Genomic DNA, 16,544 nt, shown 5'->3' with positions numbered 1-16,544 from the left:
TCAGTTCCGGCGCCTATATAGACCTGCCACCTGGCATCTTCTACCCAAATCAGACTTCTCTTCATCATCATCTCTGACACTTCTTTTTTTTTTAAAAAAAAAATAATAGACACGAAAGACCAGTCTTGACTCCGTAAGTGTAGTTGATCGTCTCTGGACAAAATGTCTGATCTTCTCTCATTCTCCATGCTCAATCATCATAACATTACCATAGCTATTTTCCAGCAAGATGAATCCTCCCCTCCGCATCATAGAATATCTCTCTCATCTTGACCGATCGCAGGTGATCCACTCCCCCACTCAACGAGCAATCATGGTAGAACAAATACCACTTCCCCTGAAACTCCGCAATGGAATGATGCGTTGTCCACCCCAGCACCGGCTCCAGCATGCGTCCTTGGTAGGTGAACGGTCCCCAGGGACTGTCCCCCGTCGCGTAGACGAGATAGTGCGTGTCGCCGGTGGAATACGAGAAGTAGTACTTCCCGTTGTACTTGTGCATCCAGGCTGCTTCGAAGAATCGCCGGTCGTGGTCGTCTGCTGCCAGCGGCTTGCCGTCCTCGTCCAAAATGCGGACTTCTTGCACCGGAGATGCAAACGACAGCATGTCGTCGCTCAGCTGCGCGACTCGTGGACACAGCGCAGGTACATCCTTCCCTGATGGCTCCTGCGGTCCAGCCTTCGACGCATCGAATTTGCCCTCCGTCCAGCACTGTAACTGCCCACCCCAGATCCCGCCAAAGTAGAGGTACGCCTGACCATCCTCGTCGACGAACACCGCGGGGTCGATGCTGTAACTGCCCTTGATCGGCTCCGGTTGAGGTTGAAACGGCCCATACGGCACCTCACTCACCGCGACGCCAATCCGGAAAATACCCTCTTTGTCCCTCGCGGGGAAATAGAAGTAGTACTTGCCATTTTTCGTCGCTGCGTCCGGCGCCCAGAGCTGTTTCGATACCCACGGCACGTCCTTCGCGTGCAGGGCCACGCCGTGGTCCGTCACTTCCCCGCCGACGCGCTCCAGCGACAGTACGTGGTAGTCGACCATGTCATACTGGTCGCCGTTGTCGTTGAAGGCGATGTCCGTCTCGCGGTCGTGCGAGGGGTAGATGTAGAGCTTGCCCTCGAAGACGTGGGCTGAGGGATCGGCGGTGTAGATGTGTGTGACGAGGGGGCGGTCTGTCATGTTGTAGTATAGATATTATGTAGTTTAGGATATATACTATTGTTACTGCCGCAGGGCTGTAGGAGGTAGAATAGGATAGATGGAGTTAGAGATTCCTATCGAGATCGTGAGTCTGGGAGGGAGTAAACGCCTCAATGATTAATGACACAGTTTCGTCAACTGCTGGAATTGAACCAAACCAAGCCAAGCCATCATTAAACTGTCCTGGAAAGATGGATGGTTAGTTGTGAGTTTTATCCGGAATAGCCTAAGTTGGGAACTTCTAGGTACCTCCAGGTTTCGTGACTTGAAACTTTATAGGCATTATGCCAACCCCGCCAAAAGTATGTACAGTACATATATGCATGCAAGTAGCGGCTAATTAACTCATTAATTAATTAAATGCACGGGATTGGCTGTGGTGTTATGTGAAGTAGGCAAAGTGATAAAAAGTAATAATTTATTTATTGAGCGATGATGATGAATGATCATGAGCCCTTTCTGGTGATATATGATAGACAAGGAGAAATAAATAAATAAATGTAGGACAGCTATAGATCACACGAGAAGCATGCCCTCCAAAACCACCTAAACATAATTTTGTTTCTCAGTTAACTTGTATCAGTGAAAGGGTATAATATAAAGAAAATAGAATATATTCTAGTTAGATCAGATTAAATTTTTGAAGAGATTTTGTTCCCTCTTCTCTTCACTTTTCTTTTTGTAGAAAAAAAAATGAAAAAGGGAATTTTTTTTTCTAGGTAAAATAGAGTTACTCAAGTTTTCATTTAAAAATATATATTTGGGAATAGACCATGTCTTTACTTTGACATTTGTTTGTACAAGAGCAAAATTATCATTTTCCAAGCATAAAGAAACGAGAAGAAATCGTATAGAGAGTTAAAAATATATTTTCTTTTCTCTTCTTCGCTTTTCTTTTTCTCTCTTTTTTCCTTTTTTTATTTCTTTTTTTTTTTCCTTTTCAAAAAAGTAGTCCAGGAAAATTAATCACTCATGAGAGAACAAATAAGGTAATGGTGTCTTAGTAAAACGAAAAGGACAGAAAGAAGGAATGATAGAAAACAATCATGGTATCAGGTATATAGTGCAGGATACGACGTATATATGGTTGCCATATATTGAAATGTAGGAGAGAGAGCACATCAATTAATTATAGGAGCAACAAGAGGACTTGCATTAGAGTCGATTTGATTCATTCAATCTACCATACAATATAAATTTAATAATATATTATGGAGTGCTATACGTTCTACCGGCCTTTTACAGAGTGCATACTAGAATGTAAAGTAACCTATTATAGTCATTCAATAGTAGTTGCTCGGTCTCCTGTCTACTCCTTCCAGGCCTCAAATCGCTGAAAGAGAAGCCAATGAAGTACATTATCCTTAGCAATAGAGGGTTTTCCTCTTACTCCCCTATGCGCTGAATACCCAGTAAAAGTATGGATGCTAAATTGCCACAAGACGAAATCACTACTAAGCAGTAATGACACATCACAAACCTAACAGACAACTGTTTGTAGACCTCGACGCTTCAAGATAGGGGTTTGGAGTCGCCATATATCGTAGCACTCAGCCAACACTGAAGAATAACCAGACCGCGAATAGAAATTCTAGATAGCTGATATTCTTCCTCAGCAAGCTGTCTTCGCACGCAGAATTCAAGTATTGGCAAATAGTGTTGGAAGTAGCATGTTTATTTGGACCATCCATAGAGCCTGCAATCTTATTAAGGGATCTTCCAAAGCACCAATTATTTAATATACAGGGACTGCTAACCTCGCTCAATACACATATATCAAGTTTTCCACAAACAAATTAAACACTCAATGAATTCAAGCAGCATAGTATTGGAATCAATTTTATCTGGATATTCGACACCAGCCTAGATACTCCAACATGTTAGCAGATGCATTATCTTGAGGAGAACAGCAAGGCCTAAAGTCAATGAGGATTCAACTGTGCTCGAAGAAATTTTTAATGTATTGCACTCTTGCACGTAGAATGTTTGATGATATCTTTTACCAAAGATACTCCCTACTGTCTGCCTTCTTCCTCTCCTTGATGCCTTGCTGAGTTTACTCTTAGCCAAGTCGACCTTGCAACATCCTGCAATAAGGAAGGCATGAATGAGAGCAATTTACTCTGACTCAAGTCAAAGCCACACTTGCGATGAGTGACGACCCTTCCAGAACTTCTGCCAGTTAATTCAAACCTGACGCCTCCACTGGTTACGTACGCAAGCGGCGTACACTCGACTCAACTCGACTTCCTCAGGGACATGTAGAACATGAATGTTGATCAGATAACTTGCGTATCACATAGCGGCAGGTCTGGCTGGAATGTCACATGGAGTTGAAGTTCTAGCGTAATCCAGAATACAACACGGAGCCTTAGAAACGAATTTATCTGAACCAATTACATCGTCGATTGCGAATGAATACTCCGCAGTCCGTACTCCATACTCCGTACTCTGTACAGCCGGTTGACTTGGGCGATGTCCAAGCTGTCAAGCTTAACGCGCGTCTTGAGCTGATCTTTTTGGCCAGACGTCGGGAGGCAGGCAAATGGACACCAATGGACACCAATTTAGGGCTGCCAGAGGCCCGGCTAGCGAAGAAAGATGGAATATTCTTATCGCAAAAATAGGGCTGGCCTTCGCCAGCTCAGCCTGAGAAGTGGAGACGGAAAAGAGAAGAGGCGGTGATGATCGACACTTGATCGACATTTGCCGCGTGTACTCGGTACCTGGCGTCCGGCGAGCGGTTCGCGCCAATGGGAAATAAGATACCTTTTGATGACATTGCTAGTTTGAATGGGTATCGACATGTTAACTGGTGTCTATACGACTGACTTGAAATCTTGGCAGTCGTTCCGCGTCTGGTCGTCTAAACAGATATGAGATACTGATTGAACAATCACCAGAAACAATGTCACTTAGAAAAGAAGGACGAATTGAAGGCAGTAAGATCTGGACTGAAAAACTACATGCGTCTACAGAGTACGCACTAATAAGATATTTAACAGAAGTGTCCGGACCCATTGTCGTAGACGTGGAGCTATTTGCACTCGTACAGCCTTGTGCTCCGTAAGCCAGCGGATCCTGACTTATCGGATTAGATCAGTCAGTGCCTTCGTTCAAGTCATCAACTCTGTATGGCCGACCAGAAGAATCTCGACTTCTAGCACTCCTGACCGTGCACGCTGAATGAGGCGAGTGGAGATGGCTGACGAAGACCATGACGAAGCAGAATGGCAACTCTCCAGACCAAATGACAGAATGTGATGACGCTTCATCTTTCTAAGAATGGATCAATATGTCCACGTTCACGACTATAAAGAGGGAGAGAAGACACGGAAGATTCGTTTCCATCATCAGCTCGACTCAACACAAAATCGATCTGAAGTTCAATCTCAGTCTTCCAATTCCATCATCTCTTCTCATCTCGTTTGATACCTCGTCTCAAAATGAAGGTTGTTACTCTCGTCTCGGCTTTCATGCTGGCAAGCCTTGCTTCGGCTGCGGCGGTGGCGCCCAACGGCAATGCTGGTATGTATAAGATTCCTCTGTTCAAGAGCATGCTGATCCTGACTTGTATCTGTCATAGACCACCGTCACCCTCCGCCTCCGGCTCAGCTGCCGACTACAACCGACAAGCCTCTGCCTCCTCCGACCGACAAGCCGAAGCCTCCTAGCGTGAAGCGCGAGGAAGATCAGAATCTTCCACAACCTCCTCTGGCAGGGGAGCCTCAGCCTCCAGCTGGCAAACCGCAGCCTCCTCCGACCGACAAGCCCAAGAATCCCAAGGACAAGCGCGAGGAAAAGCAGCAGCACCAGCAGCACCCTCCGCCTCCGCCTCCAACTGACAAGCCGAAGCCTCCCCATGCTAAGCGCGAGGAAAACCAGCAGCACCCTCCGCCACCCCCTCCGACTGACAAGCCGAAGCCTGCGAAGGCTGACAAGCATCAGCCTCCCCATGCCAAGCGCGAGGAAGATCACCAGAACCCTCCGCCGCCCCCTCCGACTGGAAAGCCTGAGCATCCTGCTCCCAAGCCTCAACCTCAGCACTAGAGTCGTTGAGATGCTGTCCCTTCTGTCACTCTCCCAGACTGTGTGAAATGAATGCAGAGATCTCACTTCCTCACCAGACAAGAACTTTATTCGAAATCTCTGTGTCTGTCTATCGTGTCCGAATTGGCAGCGCCAGACAAGGTCTGAAGAAATAGGATCGGAAAGGATTGGAAAGGAGGTGCAAAGCACAAACATTTTTTCTCTTTTTTCTTTGACTCCCTCATTATCATTTTTATTGATTTTTGTCACTCATTGTATTATTTATTCCTCGATAGACTGTCTTTCTTTTCTGTGGATTTGTTCTTTAATAGAACTGAACTTTGTTTGAATTAATTAACAATCTCTTCTCTATGATAAAAAATTGGAATGAAATTCCCAAATTAACCCAATTCGGCGTCTTGTCATTGAAAAGACAGAAGAAAAGGGGCAGGAAAAGGAAAATGCATTATTACTCAACAAGGCATAAATTAGGACAAGCCCTCCTGCGCCAGTGGCTTTAAAAGGACGATTAGGACTAGGGTGAATGACTTATAACGAAATATTAATATTTGCACACTCGATAAACAGTATGTTTCAGAGGGATAAGGAGGTTGTGGCTGAAGTCCTTATCGCGGCCCTTTGTGTAAGTCGTGTGGGACAATGATTTTACCTTGGAATAAAGCTTGATCCACAGTGCAGAACCCAATTGGATGACATTCTATCCCAATCAGTGTATATCATATCATCGTGCTAGAATTCAAATGGCGTGGTATAAAATCGGAGAACGAAAAAGGAAATGTCATCAGCGAGTCTGGCTCCGGTCCAGTTTTATTACTCATAATCACTCACAATCGCTCATGATTAACCTTAGAAAGTAATCCGAATCCATTTGGTTCGGTCTACCCCATAGAATTCAACTGCTAGATACAAGAATAGTATAACATTGCTGAAGAATCGCATCAAGATGTATTCAATAAATTCGATATCTCATCGTACCGAGCTGTATCTATGCTGTCACCATGCACCTGCAGATAGAGGTCGTGTCTGCAGAGTGCGTCTGGCCGTCGACCCGACCGGACAGCCCCGTTAGCGCGCCTCTCTCCATCATTGATGCCACCGTCGCCGATTTCTCCCCTTGCCAGGCGGTGATCCTGTTCGATGCCAACCATGATCCCAATACTTCGTCGCGGCTAACGCCCGACTACTTGCGATCGGCTCTGCAAAAGACGCTGGAGGCATACCCTCAGTGGTGCGGGCGTCTCCATCAAAGCACCTATCAGCCCGGCACTGTACCCAAATCCCACACCCTTCGCTACGGCCGACTCTTTCTCACGTACGGCCGCTCTGATGACCCCGGAGCACTGTTTATCGTCGCAAAAGCAGATCGACCCCTCGCAGAGCTGGTCCCTAGCGGACAGGAGAGTGCCACACGTGATGCTCGCACGTGGAATGCAGCAAACTTCCCAGCAGCGCAGCTGGTGTCCCAGGCCCAATTGTCGACAAAAAACCTCGACGATCCTAGTCTGCCCAGCGTGGTTGTTCAGGTGACGACATTTTCCTGCGGTGGCGTTGCCGTCGCCCTCAAATTTGCCCATCTCTTAGCGGATGCGCACTGCATGGCGTTGTTTGCGCAAGACTGGGCAGCTGTCAGTCACGCTCTTCTGGCAGGCACAGAACTACCTCATTTGTCCCCTCTCTTTGATCCGCAATCACTGGACAAACATGCCGCCGGCAACATCGATGCTCCGCACCCTGATTCCCAGCTGGTCGCGCAGGCACATTCCCTGCCATCCCACCGGTACGACTGGTGGATTTCCCACCACGACTGCCCGTATGAAACTCGGACAAAGCATATCCCTATGGAGCTACCAATGGTGCCACACGATCCTCCCGGGCAACGCATGTCCTGGTCAGAATGGGATGTCACGGCTCCCGTGTCCCATTATGTGCTCCATTTTAGCCGGAACGAACTCGATCGTTTGTGGAAGGATGTGTCAGCAGCGGCGAGCATCCCGCTCAGCCGTCAGGATGCGTTGCTGGCTCATCTCTGGTCCTGTATCAACCGGGCCCGTGGACTCAGCGAGGACGACGCCCCCGTCCATCTCGACTAGACCCTGGGTCTGAGGACGCGCACGAGACCGCAACTGCCGCCCAGATTTGTAGGCTCTCCCATTTTCATCGCCGCTATCTCCACCACTGGCCGTGAGGCAGCAACAGGTCACCCGTCGAAGCTAGCCTCGTTGATCCGGTCGACGGTAGCCGTCTTCACGCCGGAGAACGTCGCGGCCCATCTGCACGCGAAAGCCTACGAACAGAATCCCGTCCGCATCTGGGAGGCGATCCTGGGCCGGCGACACTTGTTGGTCACGTCCTGGGTGCACACGGGCATGCACCGGGTGGACTTTGGCACCGACACGCCCCGATACGTCCAGGGCGCCGGTTCCCAAGATCGACGGCCTGTTGCACGTCATGGAAGCGCCCAGTCATTTTGAGAAGGCCAGCTCGTTATCAACGCATTGGACTGACAGTGGGGTCGACGTGCAGCTGTATCTGGCGACGGAGTCGATGGACCGGCTGCTGCAGAACCCGGCGGTGCGGAAGTACAGTGACTAGCTTAGAATCAGTGGAATGATCAAGCAAGCAGATTGGAAATGTCGTATAGAAATTGTGGTTAGAAAAGAGAATTAATGGCAGTTCGTGTCAGCGCCTAGGAGTTCTACGCTGTAGTGCTCTCACCCGTGAACCAAGCAAATACCAGAGACAAAGGAAGGAGATGGAAGCTGATCAGCCTGCTTTCTCATCTTCTTGATATTTTCTTGATCTTTTCTAATCATCGTCGTTCCTTCATGTCGTACTAGGAGTTCTTGTCTAGTCTAGTCAAAATTCAATCATTTTATCGTCTTCATCTGCAGTTTGCAGAAGTCAAGCAGCAACTAGCCGCTCAGCCTGAGCACGGGCGAAATTCCAGTTCAGATGTATTTTGCTTGATAGATGACGTTGTTCTAGTCGCATTGTTCTATGATAGGCATGTAATCTGGCCGTTGATGCTTACCCAGATTAGTCAGCGTTCTTTGCTGGATATCTAGGTGTATGGCACCATGACCCGTGGATGAACCTCATCTGCTGTGTGGATAGTCTGTTCTTGAAGTCATCTCGATACCTGTTTATGGCCCTGTCATCTGATGGTGATCGACGAAGCTGCCACATGGCTGTCAAATAAGGTTCCGAGTCTAACCCCACATTGAATGACATCAAATCCCGACACCATCAACGGGACATTCGGAAGGCCATTGAGGCAACTTCGGTTGTAAATTTCGCGATGGCAAGAGAGGTGAAGAATATTCTGGGGATTTAATGCCCAGGAGATCCTCCTATATCGTATACCTAGATATTTGTTGCATTACAAGCATCCGATCCCTCTTTCCTGTTCAATTAAATTGACTTCGGATCAATTGCTTGGCATGTCGCGTGACAGAAGCAATCATCTTGATTGGCTGTTTGAACTTGAAGTGACCAAAGAGGAAAGATGAAAATTACTCCTCAAAGCATTCATTACAGTGATGATGGAGATGCGGACACAGTCGTGTCTCCATGTCTCTACAAGCTGTCGCTGGCTTGTCCCAACTCTAGCGACTAGAAAATGATCCTCCCGGCCGCGCTTTCCTCTCACATCTCCTCTCTCCGCGCGCTCAGTCGACGCGTACGGGCGTCGTCGCGTGCGGAGCGTCCTCGGGAGTCCCTTCCTCATCGTCTCATCGATGTGTTCCTCCGCACGTGGGACTTGGGCTTTACGGCCTTTGGCGGTCCCCCGGTGCATTTTCAGATCCTGCACAGCCGCTTCGTTGAAGGAAGTGGTGGGAAGGAGAAATGGGTTGATGAGCAGACTGTAGGCGGACAATCTTTCTAGAAGCCAAATCCATACTAACTGACGTGATTAGTATCAAGAGCTCTTCGCTATATGTCAGGCCTTGCCAGGGCCTGGTAGCACGAAGATGCTGTTCTGTCTGACTTTGTTGCATGCGGGGTTCATTCCTGCTGTGTTTGTCTTTTTGATCTGGAGGTAATATTTATTCGAATTTTTATTTTATTCTATTTATCCTTTTTATTTTTATCAACTATCTCCCGCCTTATTGTCAAGTTTATAGACTTGGAATCACACTCACATCTTCTAGCCTCCCCGGAGCAATTGGAATGTACTGCCTCTCCCTCGGAGTCCAGCACATCAATGAGATTCTCCCCCGGCCGGTATACGCGCTTCTCTCTGGGTTGAACGCGTCAACTGTCGGCATCATCGCTCTGGCAGCGGTGCAACTAGCGGAGAAGGCCATCAAGGACAAACTCACCCGCATTCTGGTCATCCTGGGCGCCTGCGCGGGATTATGTTACAACGCCTTGTGGTACTTCCCTGTCCTCATGATCATCGGCGGTCTTGCGACAGTCGTCTGGGATGGATGGCTGAGCCGGAAGATTGGCAAGGCCAGAGCGGCGTTGCAGCGGAGGAACCGCAATTCTCACCACGAGGCCGACGAAACCGGGGCTGCTGAGAATAGTCTTCCGCTTGACGAGAGGAGACAAAGCGTCATTCTCCCTGCAAAGTCGGAGTCGACTGCTCGATCGCGAAAGCAGGGTCCAGCGGAAAGTCTACCACAGAGTTCTTTGAACGTCGCTCCGTCCAGGCACGAGGAGGTCTCTTCAGACCATGCGATTCGAATCAGAGTCGGAATTACCATTACTGTACTATTTTTCGGTATTGACCAGAACCTCTCTTTAATACTTGCACCGAGATTGCTGACACAAACTAGCCTCGTTCATCGCTATACTGGTCGCCCGCGGGGTAGTTCGTCCACCCCCTCTGGCCCTTGATCTCTTTGCCAACATGTACCTGGCCGGCACAATCATCTTCGGCGGAGGGCCCGTCGTCATTCCCCTGCTGCGCTCATACGTCGTCGATCCTGGCTGGGTGTCGAGTCGCGACTTTCTCCTCGGGCTGGCCATAATCCAGGCGTTTCCCGGTCCCAACTTCAACTTTGCCGTCTTTCTGGGCGCACTGGCGATGCTGAAGTCTGGGTATCCTACGATCTTCGGTGCCTTTCTCGGCTATATGGGAATTTTTGTCCCAGGAATCACTCTGGCGATCGCGGTACAGAGCTTCTGGCGCGTTCTGCGCAAGCGGAAGTGGGTGGTTGATTTGCTACGGGGAATCAATGCGACGGCGGTGGGACTCGTCTTCACGGCCGTCTATCGGTTGTGGGAAATTGGGTATCTGACACCAGAGGCCAGCACCGGTCAGAGTCTGGCCCTGGAGCCGTGGTGGGTCGTCGTCACTACCGTTACGTACGCCGAGAGTGCCTGGTTCAACGTCCCGGCGCCAGTTGCCATTGTCTTCGGGGCAGTGTTGGGGCTCTGTTGGTATGGTGTTGTCGGCAACAAGTTGTAATTATCCAAATCAGGCATTATTCAGTCTTGTTACTATAAGGGTTTCCACTATATCAATTCCTTCCATACCATACTTACCATATTCCTCCCTGTATTCCTTGTGATACAGAACAGAAGCAGGCTTAGGTAGCCAGGCAGTCTTGGCAATGAACATAATACCCTCGGCAGTATCAACCCGGGTGATCGACAGTTACAGCCAACCAGTTTCAGAACCCCTCAAACCTGCCCAGAAATAGAACTTAGGCTGTTTCCGAAGGCGTAAAATCCGGGGCAGAGGAAATCTTAGTATATTATTGTAGAATAGCCTGCAGGAATTATTAATAATATTGCGGGGATGCGGAGAAAGTGTCCTGACGTCTTTAGCCTAAAGTACCTGCATATCTACGCCAGGTTTCACTGCTAAATTGTTCCAGTAAACCGATTCGAGAGGAAGATGATCCGGGGATTATCTGGTTTGCTGCCATGGATGTTCACTCTTATTTTATCCTGTGGCCAATTGGGGAGATAACACAGATGAAGTAGATCCTCTACCTTAGTTCAGGCAACTTGTTTATTTTGCTCCCGGCGAGAAGATCGACGTTGGGATTACCCCACGATCCACAATCAGATCTATATTTAAGTGGAGGATGGACAGAAGAGAGATGTTAGGAATTCCTTTTCTCTGATGCGAACAAGAAAAACAAGGAATCAGAATTTGACGTGAAGAGCTTGGGCTGGCGACGGCAGGATTTCTTGGTATCTTATGTATATAAGAGCCCACAAGTGAAGTGCTGAGAAGTCGCAACTTTTGTTCAGAGGCAAATACACTGTCAATATTCACAATGATTCGTCACAGTCTGGTAACAACTCTGCTATTCAGCACCGCAGCCCTTGGTGCTGCAATCCCTGTCCCAGGTTTGCTAGCAGAACCTCCACCTTTGATGCCCCTACTAACGACCTGCAGAATCCTGTCCCGCTCTTCCCCAGTCTCCACAGCTCCATCAAATTCCCAAACTGCCAGACCCCTTCGCCTGGTACCCCGCTGCGAGCAACGGCCGTGTCAGCAACCTCCAGGAGTGGCAGTGCCGTCAACAAGAAGTCGCCACTTTACTGCAAGAACTCGAGCTCGGTACCAAGCCGCCAGCTCCGTCGAAAGTGACTTCGTCATTTACGCCGGGTACGACGGGCACGTTGGCCATAAACGCTTCCGAGGGAGATGAGACCATCTCCTTCAATGTCAGCATACAGTATCCTGAATCAGGAACTGGTCCTTTCCCCGCCATTATCGCCTACGGCGGTCTCAGCATTCCGCTCCCGTCTAATGTCGCCGCCATCATCCTCGACAACAGTGCCATTGCGCAGCAGGATAGCACGGCCAGTCGCGGCTTGGGGCTGTTCTACCAGTTGTATGGCACCAACGCAACTGCCGGAGCCCTGATCGCATGGTCGTGGGCGACGTCGTTGGTCATTGACCGGCTGGAGGTGACGCCGGAGGCCAATATCGACGTCACAAAACTTGGAATCACAGGCTGCTCGCGAAATGGCAAGGGCGCTCTCGTTGCAGGGGCTTACGACTCTCGTATTGCGCTCACCATTCCGCAAGAATCTGGCTTTGGTGGCTCAGCCTGTTGGCGTCTCTCTGACGCAGAAGAAGGCGCTCCACAACTGGTACAGACAGCCGGAGAAATCGTCACGGAAAACGTGTGGTTCTCAACCGCGTTCAACGCCTTTGCTAACGATACTACGCTGCTCCCCTTCGATCACCACATGCTTGCTGGGCTGATTGCCCCACGAGCGCTCTTCGTCATCGACAATGACGGATACCAATGGCTCGGGCCGTGGAGTTGCTGGGGCTGCATGGAGGTCGCGCACAAGATATGGGAGGCCCTGGGCGTCCCTGACAATATGGGCTACTCGATGGCGGCCAACCATTCCCACTGCGTTTTCCCGGACTACCAGCAGCCGGAGCTGTTTGCGTTTATTGACAAGTTTCTTCTGGATCTGCCGGCCAACACGGCTATTCAAAAGGACTATGCCAATATTTCGTTCAATGTGAATGATTGGGTTGATTGGAGTGTGCCGCAGCTTGGCTGATTGGGTTGTCTTTCAGGAAAGGATAGCTCGTGGAATATAACTTAGTCAGATATAAGATCTTGCTAGTGTTTTCTTAGCAAATTGAACGAGTTTATAGTCGTCTATGACACCACGTACGTCAACCCTGGCCAGCCACCTAAAGCAGAATTTAAATCCATTCTTTGACTGGAAATCAATTCGCCCATTGTAATAGTTAACGATAAAAATGGAGTACAAAGAAAGGAGGAAAAGGAGGGGGAAGGCATAAAAAGAAAAAGAAAAGAGCAGAGAAAGAAAACAAGAAGATAGAAAGAGAGGAGAAGACTCTCTAGTTGTTTTGAGAGGCCCAGCCATGTCTGAAGTGACCCGTCTCTCAGGACACTACAGATAGTCTTAAGATAATTAATTAATTCCTTCCATCATGCCACGTTCAATTCCGTGATCACAATCAAATAAAAAATACAAACGCCTCTGCAGAATTCTTTGAATCGCCTTGAGGCAGGCGGATATGACTATATTTCCTAACGCTATACACTCTAAATTGCCGATTATACTCCGTATATACCTACAGAAGACATCTCTATAATGATGTCGACGGATGTCGTCCATCACAGCTTGCACCTCAACCGTAGCTCAGCCTCGGCAGATGGTAGCCGCTGAGGAATGTCCCTCTCCAAGACGGTGGTGTCGACATAGCTCGGGTTCAGCTGGTCGAGGCTCGTGACGCCGATCAATCTCATTGTCGTTTCAATCTCCTCGCTCAAGACTGGAAATGTCGTGTTAGCAAAGTTGTCTTTTCAGAAAGGCGGGAAAAAATGCAAGAACTTCAAGGAAAACTCACTTCGTATCGCCTTTTCAACCCCTGCCGTTCCGTGCGCCCCCAAGGCGTACATGAACGGTCTTCCGATCGCCACGCCTCTGGCCCCCAGACACAGCGCTTTGATCACATCTGCGCCTCTTCGAACCCAGCCGTCGAGGTAGATTTCCACTTTTTGCAGCAGATCAGGGGCGAATCTGCGGATCTCCATCAGCGTGCGAATCGAACTGGGCGCGTCATCACATTGCCGGCCGCCGTGGTTGCTCAGATAAATCGCATCGACCCCAGCCTCTGCTGCTAGCAGAGCATCTTCAACTGTCTGGATGCCCTTGAGGACAAAAGGGCCAGAGTTCCCCCACAATTCGCGGATCCACTTCAAGTCGTCCCAAGTCACGGCCGGGGAATGAAAGGCTCGCAGCACCGGGGGCCCATCATCAGCGACCTTGATGTACGCAGCCGGGTCCACCTCCTTTCCATTGATGTAGTCCAACTCCGCGCGATATCGTTCATCCTCTTCTCGCTTTCCGACAACGGCCGAATCGACTGTAAGGACCAAGGCTTTAAAGCCCAGCCGGCGCGCCGTCTCGATCCGCTCGATGGTGACTTGCTTGTCATTCGCGACGTACAACTGGAAGAAGAGACAGCCTTCTTCCTTATGGACCTTTTCGGCTTGCAGACACGCAGCGAGCTGGTCGTGCGACACGGTGGAAACGGTGCTCGTGCAGTACGGGATCCCTGCACGCGCGGCCCCTTTGGCGAGACACAGTTCGCCGTCTTGGTGCGCCAGCTTTGCCCTCGCAGCCGGCGCGATGAAGATCGGGAGGAGGCTCTTCTGCCCCAGCATCACCCGGCGCATGTCAACTCGCTTGACATTGCGCAGAATCCGCGGACGGAGTAAGATTTTGGCCCAGTCCTGCTGGTTGTTTCGCAGGGTACCAAGTCCGTCGGCTGCAGAATGATAATACGTAAATGCCCTACGGTCGATGACTCGCTCTGCTGCAGCTTCGAAGTCATCCAGACAGAGGCACATGGAAAGCGGAATGGGGTCTGTTGGTTTGAGCTGGCGGAGAGTTTTAGGTTCAGTGTTCAAAGCAATTGTCGCTGGATCAACGGGGCCCAGGTGCTTCTCTAATTCATATATCAATAAGAAGAGTCTGAATGATACAGATCTCAGACGTACCCCGGGGTAAATGCTTCTCGATTGTCCCTTCCGCGTGGATCGCGTTGTACTCCTCTGTCGCGTCCTGACCGATTTGTTTAATTTCATGTTACATACAAACATGCTGTTTAAGGGGAACTAACCTTTCCGGCATATTTCAAAATCACACTCGCCCCGCCAGGATGCTGGTCCAGGAAATCCGTCACATCGTACGCGTTGCCGTTGACGATGACCCAGCACGACTCGCGGGTGTTGTGCTTTGCGACTTCGGCGCCGGTGAGCATGGTGCCACGTCCAGATCAAGTAGTTGCCTGTTGTCCACAGCGGACTAAATAATAATAAGTGTTCTTGTTTAATTCAATGCAGGAATTCAGGTTATTCACCTGTTTAAACGCTTCATCATCGTTAAATTCATTGGTCTGGCTGTTGTTGGCACTTCGGCTGCGATGCCGATGTGCTCCACTACCCGGTCCATCTTAGTCCGGCAAAGGAGCCGATCGTGTCGACGGTCAGCCTATCGTCCAATGATAACATGGAGTAGCTTATCGTAGGTTACTGGGTCTGAATGAGATTCTCGAGGATCTGATATAGACAGTAAAGCATGGCGTAGACGTTAACTTGTATGCTCTCGTTGTCGATGCAGGAGACTCAGTAACAATTTGGAACCCATCCCACTCAAAGTCCATCTAGACCGCTAGTGGCTGAAATAAAATCCATGAATTTAGAGTTCACAAAGAATAATCGACTTCCCAATCTGCTGGAAAAGTGGTTAAGATTTCCATGGATAGTTCTTCAGACTATGTGCTGATTTAATTTATATATTTTAAGCTCAGGAATATACAGCTCCTATAAGATTACCAGATAATTTCCCGCCAATGTTCTGTAGCCGGGCAGATATGGCATTCTGTGATCAGCCGAAAAAATAAGAAAATAAAAAAAAATTGAAAAAACGAGCAGGGAGGAAAACATATAGGGAGTTCTCGAATGGTACAATAATATGGAGATTGTCAGTCTGTTTTGCGGGGAAGCGGAGCATCTCCAGTTGATCTCGTCGTTGACTCATGATTGGCGGGAAACCCGACGCTGTCGGACAGAATGCCGGTGCAATGCCGATGAAGGAACCAGGCACACCAATAGCATTAATCAACGACTACTTACTGGTTATGTTATTAGTTTTCCCGTATGAACTGTGAAATATCTACAAAGGAAACGAAATCTTCCTTGAATAGGGTACTGATTTAAATTGTGAGGAGGGGAATTAGTGTGTGAAGAATACCACCGCTTCGATTTGTGGGAGCAGCACTGAACCATCCCAATCTGTGTATGCCCTCTATCAGGGACCTAACCATACAGGACCACCTAAGTTTTGGAAAACCGTTGATTAGCCGTTAGAAAAGTCAATGTTAAAATGGCATATATAAAAAAATCTCTCCTTCCTGAACCGTTCCTGAGAAACTAACGTTTATATAAAAATAATGTTATTTTTCTTTTTTTTTTTTCATTGTAAAAAAAAAATAACATTTATAGAAAAACTGACTACTCTTTTTTGTCCTGGGGTCACATTCAAACTACCGTTATGCTCATTTGCAGGCCACGTTTTGGGATTATGTTTTACAAAGAAGATGAGGCTTTCATTTCTATCTAATTAATCACTAGATTATCTATCTATAATTTTGAGGTTGTGGTGGAGAGATACTATAAAGTCATATTTTGGAAAAATGATTGTCCTAAAATCCAAGCATTTCTCCTAGAATCTAATATTTCTCTATAAAGTCTAACATTTCTCCCTCTAATTAAAGTCTGCCTTAATTAGCTTTTTTTTTTTCAAAAGCCCAGTGATCCAT

The 16,544-nt window shown here is 48.5% G+C and overlaps 6 protein-coding genes across 6 annotated transcripts; 4 read left to right on the top strand and 2 right to left on the bottom strand.

Moving 5' to 3' along the window:
• Positions 1–214: 214 nt before the first annotated feature.
• On the bottom strand, positions 215–1,186 carry VTN77DRAFT_9856 (uncharacterized protein; the record flags this gene model as incomplete). Its single annotated transcript, XM_069426508.1, has 1 exon — positions 215–1,186. One exon carries the CDS (start codon positions 1,184–1,186, stop codon positions 215–217), a length of 972 nt encoding a protein of 323 aa, XP_069273582.1.
• A 3,467-nt stretch (positions 1,187–4,653) lies between these two features.
• On the top strand, positions 4,654–5,257 carry VTN77DRAFT_9855 (uncharacterized protein; the record flags this gene model as incomplete). Its single annotated transcript, XM_069426507.1, has 2 exons — positions 4,654–4,735; positions 4,794–5,257. The coding sequence occupies 2 exons, from the start codon at positions 4,654–4,656 to the stop codon at positions 5,255–5,257; spliced, it is 546 nt and encodes a 181-aa protein (XP_069273581.1).
• Positions 5,258–6,255: 998 nt separating this feature from the next.
• VTN77DRAFT_9854 (uncharacterized protein) lies at positions 6,256–7,849 on the top strand (the record flags this gene model as incomplete). The annotated part of the gene is made up of 3 exons (XM_069426506.1): positions 6,256–7,306; positions 7,400–7,718; positions 7,765–7,849. 3 exons carry the CDS (start codon positions 6,256–6,258, stop codon positions 7,847–7,849), a joined length of 1,455 nt encoding a protein of 484 aa, XP_069273580.1.
• Positions 7,850–8,876: 1,027 nt separating this feature from the next.
• On the top strand, positions 8,877–10,673 carry VTN77DRAFT_9853 (uncharacterized protein; the record flags this gene model as incomplete). The annotated part of the gene is made up of 4 exons (XM_069426505.1): positions 8,877–9,122; positions 9,175–9,296; positions 9,409–9,983; positions 10,039–10,673. The coding sequence occupies 4 exons, from the start codon at positions 8,877–8,879 to the stop codon at positions 10,671–10,673; spliced, it is 1,578 nt and encodes a 525-aa protein (XP_069273579.1).
• Positions 10,674–11,493: 820 nt separating this feature from the next.
• Positions 11,494–12,745, top strand: VTN77DRAFT_9852 (uncharacterized protein; the record flags this gene model as incomplete). Its single annotated transcript, XM_069426504.1, has 2 exons — positions 11,494–11,566; positions 11,616–12,745. The coding sequence occupies 2 exons, from the start codon at positions 11,494–11,496 to the stop codon at positions 12,743–12,745; spliced, it is 1,203 nt and encodes a 400-aa protein (XP_069273578.1).
• Positions 12,746–13,332: 587 nt separating this feature from the next.
• Positions 13,333–14,984, bottom strand: VTN77DRAFT_9851 (uncharacterized protein; the record flags this gene model as incomplete). The annotated part of the gene is made up of 4 exons (XM_069426503.1): positions 13,333–13,490; positions 13,566–14,669; positions 14,722–14,785; positions 14,844–14,984. The coding sequence occupies 4 exons, from the start codon at positions 14,982–14,984 to the stop codon at positions 13,333–13,335; spliced, it is 1,467 nt and encodes a 488-aa protein (XP_069273577.1).
• Positions 14,985–16,544: the final 1,560 nt, after the last annotated feature.

Source organism: Rasamsonia byssochlamydoides, assembly GCF_041956645.1.
Source record: "Rasamsonia byssochlamydoides strain NRRL 3658 unplaced genomic scaffold VTN77scaffold_97, whole genome shotgun sequence".
Taxonomy (NCBI): Eukaryota; Fungi; Ascomycota; class Eurotiomycetes; order Eurotiales; family Trichocomaceae; genus Rasamsonia; species Rasamsonia byssochlamydoides.
Note: the sequence above shows the minus strand (reverse complement) of the source record. Positions and strands in the feature narration are given on the sequence as shown.